Source organism: Bufo gargarizans, chromosome 1 (genome assembly GCF_014858855.1).
Source record: "Bufo gargarizans isolate SCDJY-AF-19 chromosome 1, ASM1485885v1, whole genome shotgun sequence".
Lineage (NCBI taxonomy): Eukaryota > Metazoa > Chordata > Amphibia > Anura > Bufonidae > Bufo > Bufo gargarizans.
Window position 1 is genome coordinate 657,625,096 of NC_058080.1, and position 12,494 is coordinate 657,637,589.

Consider the following 12,494-nt stretch of genomic DNA (forward strand, 5'->3'; position numbering starts at 1 on the left):
TTGACTGCGTACAATGTCGTGGCATAGTGTGCACACTATGTCCTATTGCTGTACCCATCAGAACAGTGCAGTGCGGACCTGGAGACCCAGGGAGGAGAGCACTCGCATCGCTTCACTCCCCCCATCTCCTGCAGACTAGTGAGCGATTCCATAATGGAAGCACTCATTAAAATTGCTTTAACATACGGTAATTGGCGGTGTGCCACTGGTAAGGGGGGGTCCTGTGGGCCTTCTGGCTTAAGGGCCTGGTCACCATTGCAACCGCTGAGACCCCTACACCACTGGCCCATCCTCTGTGTATACAGGACTTTTAAAGAGGTTCTCCAGGCTTTTAATATTGATGACCTATCCTCAGGATAGGTCATCAATATCAGATTGGCGGGGCAGTGAGCAGGAAGAGAAACAGAAGACAGCATATGCACACTGCGCGCGCCTTCCCTTCATACAGCTAATTGGCGTGGGTGCGGGGTGTCAGATCCCCGCCAATCTGATACTAATGACCTATCCTGAGGATAGGTTATCAATATTAAAAGCCCTTTAAGGGTCCTGTTTTACTGGGGGTCTGTTATTGTCAGCTTGGGCCCACCAGAGGGTTCTCTGGTGCTCTGGGGGACCAATCCAACACTGATTGGAGATAATTCAGACTGCAGCACAGTGAGTAACTTACTTTGTTGCAGTCACAATACTTTGTGTATTTTGTCTGTTTTTGGGTGGGAGATGAAGGAGTCAAGCCCTGTGATTCCTACATACTCTCCTGGAATATATGGGTCATGAAATGAGAATAGAAGTTACAGTCTCCATCTGGCCTTATGGCTGGCTGATTAATGTAATGACTATAAAATAGAGTTTGATGAGCTGGAATAACTTTCTAAATATATTTTTAACACAGGCAATGGCTTCTGCAAACCCAAATGAAGATGAGAAGAATAATAACGATCTCACTCATTTAAAAGAGATTGACCTAGAGCAGTTAAAGCATGAATTTTCAAAGTTTCCTATGTTAGATGTTAATACTGAAAAATTCTATGCCAACCAGAGTGCACAACACACTGCCATACGTGAACGTCTAGGAACAGCTTATGATGTTAACATGAGGTGGGAAGCCAAGAGACTGAAATCTTTTTTAACTTGTAAAAGAATATCGTTTTGGGCACCAATGGAGATGGCCAGTGCTGGGATGTATTATACTGGTGTTGAGGATAGCATGCAATGCTTCTGCTGTGGAATTGTTCTCTTTTGTACCAGATTGACGTTAACTCCTCGTGAACAGCATTTACAATTGAACCCCTCCTGTGGCTTCATTCAAGGCAAAGATGTGGGAAACATTGCTAAGTATGAGGTTCGAGTGCAGACTTCAGAGACTGGTCAAGAGTCTGCAGAGGCTTACTCAACAGAGGAGGCAAGACTAAGCTCTTATACCAACTGGCCGTTTTATGCAAAGATTCAACCTGTTCACCTCGCAAGCGCAGGATTTTACTTTACTGGTAGGCTTGTAAATGTGCAAAAAAAATAGGTATGCAGCACAATGATATTCTATGCAAACATTGGTAACCTGCTTCGGTCAGCGGTGGACTGGGAACTTAAATTGGCCCTTGAAATTTTTTTAAATAGCCCCATGTTGTAGGTGGCCCAAATTGACGGTAAGCAGGGGCAGCAATACCATAGTGCAAAAAACTGTCCCAGCAGAACCATATACAACAGTGCAGCACAATATATTGCCCCAAAAGATGTCTCTCTTTGGTGCCCATCTATAGCTGACATTTTATGTCCTCGTCTTCCAGTTGTCACTGGCACTGACCGGGTACATGAGTACCTGATTCTCACAGAGTTAATTACCGTTAAGAGCTCATTATGTACCCGTCCAGCGGCAGAGAGGAGTGCCCCTTCGGCACTGGCCTACCAGTAAAATTTCCCTGTAGGATCTTTGGCCAGTCCACCCCTAGCTTCTGTAATTAGTCTTGGAAAAAGATAAATCCAAAAGGACACTGACTTGTTCATCGAGTTCCAAGCAGTATTCTGTTACCCTGTTCTATTCCTCTTTGCCTTACAATTAAAAGGCATGCACATCTACAGTATAGCTGAATAATGGGCCTTGGAGTATAATAACGGGCCATGGCAGAACTAAGGGGGTGACGCTGATGCCAATTCTGATGCCTACTTGAGCTTTCAGTACATATAAACATCTAATTGCAGAGTATTATTGTCCACTGGCATTGGCGGCTCCATAGCAGATTCTGTCATATTTGCAAAAAATAAATAAATGCAGCATTATTTTCCCATCTGTCACAGCTGGAATTCCTTTTTTCTAAGACAGAACAGGAAATTGGAATTGCTAATGCAGATGTGAACATAGCCCTTGGAAAGCAGAATGTGTGCAGACTGTAAAGCCTGTATTACACTGCCCGATGTTTTGGCAGATAATCGCTAGTGAGCGTTCGCTTGAAAGCTTGTTAGCGATCATCTGGCAGTGTAGTACTGACACCAATTACCTGACGAATGAGCGACCCGAATCTTTTGACATGTTAAAAAATTATCGTTTGCAGGTGGCAGATCCTGGTATCTAATAACGATCTGTTCCAGAAAAACACTATAAAGCATGGGGACGAGTGATGTCATAGGGATCGTTCCTCCCTATGCTGTTGAGGAGATAGCTGCATGTAACAGCAGCGGTCTCCACCACTAGCAGCAGGCGATTGCCGTGAGGGAACGCTTCCCTCCCGACAATCGTCTGCCACATCGAGCTCTGTAATACAGCCTTAAGGTCCATCGTGTGATCTGTTGCCTAGTTGATAATAGGATTTTCTTTTCTAGCACCACATACAGGTGAAACTCGAAAAATTAGAATATCGTGCACAGTTCATTTATTTCAGTAATGCAACTTAAAAGGTGAAGCTAACATATGAGATAGACTCATTACATGCAAAGCGAGATATTTCAAGCCTTTATTTGTTATAATTTGGATGATTATGGCTTACAGCTTATGAGAACCCCAAAGTCACAATCTCTGGTACCCTTTGCTCAGGGGATATAGATTAATTAGCTGACTATAGATACTTTGAAAATAGAGTAAAATGGTGGTTGGCTCACACTTAGATAATTAGTTGGTGACTGGAAGAAGCGCCCACCCAATCTACTGGATTCTGAGATAATACATTGCATGGCCATGCGATAAGGAATCCTATCAATACTCCACCAAAACATAGAAGCTGAATACAGGTCTGATTATTTGCCTACCATCCATACCAGCCAAACTCTGTGTTCCCGCGATATTGTGACGTCAGCGACACGAGACTTGTGACGTGAGACGCCGAAGCGGCCGGCACACTCGCTGCTCGTGGCAGGACAGCCCAGCGGAGAACAGCTGGCAAAACTTTGAACTTTGGACTAAGGTAGGAACTTGATTTGGGCATTTAATACCTATAGCCCCTTGCGGACATACTGTACCAGCCGTGGAGAGATTGTTTGTTTGAGAGACATTTCTATACACGTGGACACTTTAATCCGGAGCCACACGAATCTATATTGGGACTTTGTATTCACGGTCTGCGGTTCTATTGCCACCATTCAATCTGAGGTGGTGACAAGTGTGAATTTATCATATAAGGCTTGCGCTATTATCACCCACCAGTGTGATTTTACGTTGGTACCATTTTCTATTTTATGTTATTTTATGTGATTTTAATGTATTTTAGTGGTGTTATTATTAATTAAGAATTAAATAATATCTATCCCCATGGTCCAGATAGTGTGAGTGCTCACTCCTTTTTTCTTTCTGCTATAGATACTTTGAGCCTAGAATATTGAACCTTTTCACAAAATTCAAATTTTAAGCTGCATTTATGCAATTCCTTTTAATTTTCATTACTAAAATAAATGGACTTTTGCACAATATTCTAATTTTCTGAGTTTCACCTGTAGTATACATACTGTATTTGCTACATAACAATAGCATTGGTTCAGAGATGGGCGGATACTCAGGATAATATTCATACATCTAATATCCCATCATGCCAACTTCTACTCTATTAGTATATACTTGATTTGTCATCATATTTTATGCCATTTTGATTTTAAGTTGCATAGTGCATATACAAAAACACACAGCAGAGCTAATAAAGCCACAACCTCTTGATTTTCCTGACAAGTAAATTAAATAGATTTTATTTTACACCTTCAGGTAGAAGAGATATTGTCCAGTGCTTCTCCTGTGCTGGCTGCCTAGGACACTGGGAGGAAAATGATGACCCCTGGAAAGAACACTCCAAGTGGTTCCCTGAGTGAGTCACAAATATCTTCTTATAAGCAGAACATAAGCCTATGTTTGTGGTGCGATGTAGGATCAGTATCTGTGGCTAACGTTCCCATAACCTATAAGCCTGACATCCTCCAAAGGCGTGTCCTTTTGGCATACAGTGCATTCAGTTGGTCTGTGTCACTATGTCTTCTTTCTCAATTAAAAAGTGTAATTTGCTTTTGTAGGAGCTCGTGCAACAAAATCTACACCACACAGTTTTTTTTACAGTGAGTCATGGGCATAAATTTGTATAGGACGGGGTTACATTTTTAATGCACATGTTGGAAGATTTTGCCATGTTATATGCCAAATATGCACCACCAGCGTGGTATGATTGGAGCAGAAAACAAGATAACTTGATATGATTAATCTATCAAGCAAAAAGAGTTCTCATTAACTGGTGAATGAATGGAACACTTTAGCATAAAACGAGATGTGAACCCACCCTATCACGTCTGATATGGCAGGTAACAGACTTGCGGCGCAGAGATGTCGGGCGGTAATAATTCAATTAAGAATTATTAATTATGGTCATAAAAAATAATTAACCATAAAAAAAAAATTTTGATTAAATTTGTCATAAATTCTTAAAATCATGACCTGGTGAATTGTAGACAACATAATGGATACAATTCACATCCGAGTCCGACTATTTCCTCAGATAAATACGTTCTTTTTGACGTGAGATGACGTTAATGATAAAAATGTAGTTCTGCATTATACAATAATACACAGGTATAATAAAAATATGCACATTTATTGGTTACAAGGTTATAAACATATATAAGTAAATAAACACAATGATACATGCAAATGAATATATTCAGCGTTGATATAAAGCATTACAAGCTTAACAATACATGTGAGTGGAAATAACTTGACACAGTATAACAAAGCTATTATTAGGTTAGTATATCAAAATAGGAAAATAAGTTATATACATCACTACTGTTCAGAGGAAAGCTCATGATATCAGGATGGGCATGTCTAATCCTAGACATCAATATGGAATGCTAAATACATTCTGCCCCCTCTAACCAACTACACATCACATGACTTCCAGAATGCGCAAATCCATTCAAGGATATAACTTAGAAGAGATAACTGTATCCGTCCGCCCCATCCTGGACTATTTTCACATATGTGACTTTGGTAAGACTATTAAGACAAATAACAGGGATCTAGGATCATTCATTGCTGGACCATATCTTGAATAGGAAGGACTTGAAACAATGGGAATCCATCACTTAGCTTAGCGAACAATGTTATATATATATATATATATATATATAAAAATAAGAAATTCCGCAGCACATCCAGGTTGTAAGAAAGTAAAAAAGACTTTATTCACCAAGCATGCGACGTTTCAATCCTCTCAATGGGATTTTCCTCAGTCACTGCCTGAGGAAAATCCCATTGAGAGGATTGAAACGTCGCATGCTTGGTGAATAAAGTCTTTTTTACTTTCTTACAACCTGGATGTGCTGCGGAATTTCTTATTTTTATACATTTGGAGGTGGATCGCCTACCCAGCCGCTGGCACTCCGCATATACCTTACAGATAGTGGTGCTGCCCACACTTTCTCTCTCTCTCTATATATATATATATATATATATATATATACAGTACAGATCAAAAGTTTGGACACACCTTCTCATTTCGAAGAGTTTTCTTTATTTTTATGACTGAAAATTGTAGATTCACACTGAAGGCATCAAAACTATGAATGAACACATGTGGAATTATATACACAACAAAAAAGTGCGAAACAACTGAAAATATGTCATATTCTAGGTTCTTCAAAGTAGCCACCTTTTGCTTTGATTACTGCTTTGCACACTCTTGGCATTCTCTTGATGAGCTTCAAGAGGTAGTCACCTGAAATGGTTTTCACTTCACAGGTGTGCCCTGTCAGGTTTAATAAGTGGGATTTCTTGCCTTATAAATGGGGTTGGGACCATCAGTTGCGTTGTGGAGAAGTCAGGTGGATACACAGCTTATAGTCCTACTGAATAGACTGTTAGAATTTGTATTATGGCAAGAAAAAAGCAGCTAAGTAAAGAAAAATAAGTGGCCATCATTACTTTAAGAAATGAAGGTCAGTCCGAAAAATTGGGAAAACTTTGAAAGTGTCCCCAAGTGCAGTCACAAAAACCATCAAGCGCTACAAAGAAACTGGCTCACATGCGGACCGCCCCAGGAAAGGAAGACCAAGAGTCACCTCTGCTGCGGAGGATAAGTTCATCCGAGTCACCAGCCTCAGAAATCGCAGGTTAACAGCAGCTCAGATTAGAGACCAGGTCAATGCCACACAGAGTTCTAGCAGCAGACACATCTCTAGAACAACTGTTAAGAGGAGACTGTGTGAATCAGGCCTTCATGGTAGAATATCTGCTAGGAAACCACTGCTAAGGACAGACAACAAGCAGAAGAGACTTGTTTGGGCTAAAGAACACAAGGAATGGACATTAGACCAGTGGAAATCTGTGCTTTGGTCTGATGAGTCCAAATTTGAGATCTTTGGTTCCAACCACTGTGTCTTTGTGCAACGTAGAAAAGGTGAACGGATGGACTCTACATGCCTGGTTCCCACCGTGAAGCATGGAGGAGGAGGTGTGATGGTGTGGGGGTGCTTTGCTGGTGACACTGTTGGGGATTTATTCAAAATTGAAGGCATACTTAACCAGCATGGCTACCACAGCATCTTGCAACTGCATGCTATTCCATCCGGTTTGCGTTTAGTTGGACCATCATTTATTTTTCAACAGGACAATGACCCCAAACACACCTCCAGGCTGTGTAAGGGCTATTTGACCATGAAGGAGAATGATGGGGTGCTGCGCCAGATGACCTGGCCTCCACAGTCACCGGACCTGAACCCAATAGAGATGGTTTGGGGTGAGCTGGACCGCAGAGTAAAGGCAAAAGGGCCAACAAGTGCTAAGCATCTCTGGGAACTCCTTCAAGACTGTTGGAAGACCATTTCAGGTGACTACCTCTTGAAGCTCATCAAGAGAATGCCAAGAGTGTGCAAAGCAGTAATCAAAGCAAAAGGTGGCTACTTTGAAGAACCTAGAATAGGACATATTTTCAGTTGTTTCACACTTTTTTGTTATGTAAATAATTACACATGTGTTAATTTATAGTTTTTATGCCTTCAGTGTGAATCTACAATTTTCATAGTCATGAAAATAAAGAAAACCAGTGGCGTACATATAGGGGTCGCAGGGGTCGCAGTTGCGACCGGGCCCGGCACCTCAGGGGGCCCGGCCGCCTGCGGACCCCTGGCCCCTGCTGCAGCTGCGTCTGGCATCTGATAATCTTCCCATCCCAATACCAGTTAAGTTGCCTCCGCCCCCCTCCCTCCTCCTTGCGGCCGGCGCCGGGCCCGTGAACTCCCGCGAGACCTGTGCGAACTCCCGTGCAGGTCTCGCGAGAACATGCGCGCGCCTGAAGTCAGACCGGGATCCGGAAGGACTGAAAGAGGATGAGAAGAACTGCAGACGGTAAGTAAGAAAAGAGGGGGGGAGGGAGGAGGAGGAGCGGACCCTGGCAGCCCGCAACAGTGCACACTGAGGCCCCCAGCCCCCCCAGGCATTAGCCCCTGGCAGATGACCGGGGGGGGGCACAACTCATCTCTGGCAGCAGGAAAAGCCCGCACACTGAGGCCCCCAGCCCCCCAGGCATTACCCCCAGGCATTACCCCCTGGCAGATGACCGGGGGGGGGGGGCCACAACTCGTCTCTGGCAGCAGGAAAAGCCCGCACACTGAGGCCCCCAGCCCCCCAGGCATTACCCCAGGCAGATGACCGGGGGCAGGGGGAGGGTAATTACAGACTACAGTCACTGCCACTAGTCTCTGGCAGGAAAAGCCCGCAACAGGGCACACTGAGGCCCCCAGCCCCCCAGGCATTACCCCCAGGCATTACCCCCTGGCAGATGACCGGGGGGGGGGGCCACAACTCGTCTCTGGCAGCAGGAAAAGCCCGCACACTGAGGCCCCCAGCCCCCCAGGCATTACCCCTGGCAGATGACCGGGGGCAGGGGGAGGGTAATTACAGACTACAGTCACTGCCACTAGTCTCTGGCAGGAAAAGCCCGCAACAGGGCACACTGAGGCCCCCAGCCCCCCAGGCATTACCCCCAGGCATTACCCCCTGGCAGATGACCGGGGGGGGGGGGCCACAACTCGTCTCTGGCAGCAGGAAAAGCCCGCACACTGAGGCCCCCAGCCCCCCTGGCAGATGACCGGGGGGTGGGGGGCCACAACTCGTCTCTGGCAGCAGGAAAAGCCCGCACACTGAGGCCCCCAGCCCCCCAGGCATTACCCCTGGCAGATGACCGGGGGCAGGGGGAGGGTAATTACAGACTACAGTCACTGCCACTAGTCTCTGGCAGGAAAAGCCCGCAACAGGGCACATTGAGGCCCCCAGCCCCCCAGGCATCCCCCCTGGCAGATGACCGGGGGAGGGTTTACAGTCACTGGCACTCGTCTCTGGCAGGAAAAGCCCGCAACAGGGCACACTGAGTCTGACTGTAAACCCTCCCCGGGTCATCTGCCAGGGGGGATGCCTGGGGGGCTGGGGGCCTCAGTGTGCCCTGTTGTGGGCTTTTCCTGCCAGAGACGAGTGGCAGTGACTGTAGTCTGTAATTACCCTCCCCCTGCCCCCGGTCATCTGCCAGGGGGGATGCCTGGGGGCCTCAGTGTGCCCTGTTGCAGGCTTTTCCTGCCAGAAATGAGTGCCAGTGACTGTAGTCTGTAAACCCCCCCTCCCCCAGTCATCTGCCAGGGGGGATGCCTGCGGGGCTGAGGGCCTCAGTGTGCCCTGTTGCTGTGGGCTTTTCCTGCCAGAGACGAGTGCCAGTGACTGTAAACCCTACCCCCCCCCCCCCCCCCAGGGTCATCTGCCAGGGGGGATGCCTGCGGGGCTGAGGGCCTCAGTGTGCCCTGTTGCTGTGGGCTTTTCCTGCCAGAGACGAGTGCCAGTGACTGTAAACCCTACCCCCCCCCCCCCCCAGGGTCAACTGCCAGGGGCCATCTGCCTTGCTTTGATGGGATTGCCAGATTGGGGCCTGGGCTGATCTGATCATCTGAGGGGCGGTAGTGGGGGTAGGTGCGGCGGCGGGTTTGGGGGGGGGGGGCCCATGGATCAATTTCGCACCGGGGCCCCATGGATTGTGTGTACGCCACTGAAGAAAACTCTTTGAATGAGAAGATGTGTCCAAACTTTTGGTCTGTACTGTATGTGTGTGTGTATATATATATATATATATATATATATATATATGCAATCATTTAATGCTTTGTTAGATTATGAGTCTTGATTCTTCTGCAGGTAGAATGAAGTCTCACAATATCCTAAGACTACATCTTAATATGAAGATGATCAATTAATTCCTGTATTTATTTATTCGCCAATCTAGATGGTATAATTTCACCCACACTATCAAATTAGTCTTAATAAAATGAAATATTCTCTCTGTCTCTTACCAAGTCCTAGTAGGAATCTGACTTCTGCTCCTAGGAAAGCTGGGTGGTCCATCATAGCGCATCTCACCATGGCTTTCATCTTGATAGACCCCTCTAGAGAGCTCAACTTGTCTTTTTTTCTCCTCCTCTTTCCTCTCCCCTTTATGTGGTTTATGATCACAAACTTATCAGTTAGAGACACCATCCTAGTTTGAAACTTTCCAATCATTGTCGGATGGGCGTGACCACTGATAATAAATGTGACATCATAACATTACCCAGAATGCATTTTTCCTACTGTTGTAATGTCACCTACTCATACCTAGGTGGCACTTCTGTATAAGCTATTTGCATCATAGTATAAAGGGTTAACTTATGTAAGTCTGAATAAAACATATTCTATACATTTTGATCTTAGAAGCTTTAATTCAAGCTATAGGGATTAATTCTGACACTTGTAGCAATTAGAGACAGACCTCTAGGAGTCTCTTTGAATGTTTCTCACACTGTTGATCTATGTACCATAATGATATGAATGGGCCTTGTTTTCTCGCAGAGATATCAGTACCTCCTCTGTCATACCAAAGATGTGATTAATTGTTACAAAACACACATCTTTACAGACACTCTTTTAGAGACGAATATTCTAGCGAGAAATATATATAATATACTGGATGCATTTTGTCTTCATAACATACAACAAAATAATATAAAGTAATATATATATATATATATATATATATATATGTCCTACTGATTGTCTTACACTAAGGAATAACTAAGTATCATTAAATTAATACCTACATATAATATATTTAGCTTCATTAATAAAGACAAGGAGTATTCTTATTAGACTGGTACATTCAAGAGAAGAATAACACTAAAGAGTAGAAACCTTTATATACAGAAACCTTTGTGCGACCTTACTTTGGCCTACTCAAGACATACAAAATTGTAAATATAGTCGAGCATGGCTCTTAAATGCAATGAACATCCATCTTGACTAGAATAATTGGATATCAATGTATAATGTCCAGCAGTATTGATCCCTTTAAAACATAACTTTTACTCTTCAAATTATAAAAAAATACCACCGTGGTGGTTCACCAGTGAATAAGTGAAAAGACAAACAACAATCATAGTAGATACAGAGATGTGTCTGGGAGCTAGTCGTCAATACACTTAAAGGGGGATGAGTGAACACAGGGCAGCTGAGGGGAGCAGTGGGTATACCTGTACTCTCCCTAAGCTCACCCTAACTATAACCTCAGCCCAGGGACGTCCCCTTGTGGTGGAGACTCCCTGTCCTCGTTCCTGGGCTGACTGCCCTGCGTTTACCCTCCTCTTAAAAATAACAAAAAATGCTCCCCAAGACGCTGATGGGTGTAATCATGTGTCCCTGGCAATAAAATACTTGCAGGGCCACTGGGATGGATAAAGACCAATACAATGAAGGGTGAATTGGATAAATATCACCTTTAAACCTATGGAGCCGAACCCTGGTGCAACAAGGTTGGTTCCAAGAAAGCCCCTACGCGTTTCCCCTATCACTAGGTTCATCAGGGGGCATACATGGTCAGAGATACAACCATCACAGAAAATAAATCAAAGATACTTAAGATATGGTTGAGGCAACAGGACCAGAGACGCAGATGATGTTAAAGCATAGGACCAAGGGACCCATTTGATATGTCCCACCTGTAAGAGATAGAAATGCTCTCAGTTCATATGCTAGATGCAATGCAGTACATGTGTATCCCCTATATCTCCTTCATGTCGGCACTTACTTAATATCCTGTGCAGTCAGGAGGAAAAAGAGCCCACATGATACGGGCCAATACTTCACTCAGGAATCTGTGAGCAAAGAGTCAGATATAGTGTGAAGCACGCTACATGCTGTAATGATGTCAATTCTCAATAAATGGTCCAAACTTACATTTAAGCTGCGTCCTGGTATCGTCCTGTTCCTCCTCTCGTTCACATTCACTCCCATTCCCCTAAATATCCACCTACCAGCTGTGTCTAATCCGCGCTGATTAGCATGTGTTCGGCTACTACCAGGGATGAGGCATCATAGCCGGCGTCACTTCCGGCCTGAAAGCCGTATGTACAGGTCGCGATTCGTCCCTCCTGTAGTTAGGGGCACATCCCCGAACACTCGGAGCCGGCCGGATCAAGTGGAACGCACTCGGACCTAGCATCCGGTTGCGTGGACCGCATAATCACGTCACTTCCGGTCCGTGCGGCGCCTCACCCAGGTGGAACGCATAGGGCAGCCATATCCTGTTCTATGGAACGCAGAATCGCTCCCCATCCGGTCCATCAGGCGAATCGCTTACATTAGATACAGATCTCATCGCAGTAAAGGCAGGGCGACGCTCAATACATGAATAAATCCAGCCAGTTTCATCTGGCATAGTAATGTTTATTCTGGCGTTCTGTTAAGGAAAGGGGAGCGGGGTCTGAGAGATGTTGATGATGCAATCATGTACTTTTCACTTAAGGTGTATTACTGTGATGGATAAAACACCCAAAGCACATATGATAACTAATGTGCAACCTGGATACTTTTAAGTAGTATCCTACTTCTTTTATCATGGCTATTGGTAAGATTACCGAAGTGGCGTTATTTTTGACAGAGGGATAGAGGAAACGTACAGCCAAATGGATAGACGCCCCCGGGGGGAAGTAGATCATAGGAAACAAGAGAACGTGAGTCTCTCATTAAT

The 12,494-nt window shown here is 44.7% G+C and overlaps 1 protein-coding gene across 3 annotated transcripts in view; it reads left to right on the forward strand.

The window, feature by feature from the left end:
- The first annotated feature begins 893 nt into the window (after positions 1-893).
- The window catches only part of LOC122924695 (NLR family apoptosis inhibitory protein), a 76,502-nt gene continuing 64,901 nt past the window's right edge, over positions 894-12,494 (forward strand). For 2 of the 3 annotated variants that reach the window (XM_044276039.1, XM_044276041.1), the window contains exons 1-2: positions 894-1,484; positions 4,178-4,277. In XM_044276039.1, coding sequence (XP_044131974.1) covers positions 998-1,484; positions 4,178-4,277 — 587 coding nt within the window. In that variant the 5' untranslated portion in view covers positions 894-997. Of the gene's footprint in view, positions 1,485-4,177; positions 4,278-12,494 lie in introns of those variants that run through there. The other variant, XM_044276040.1, reaches the window with a different exon arrangement.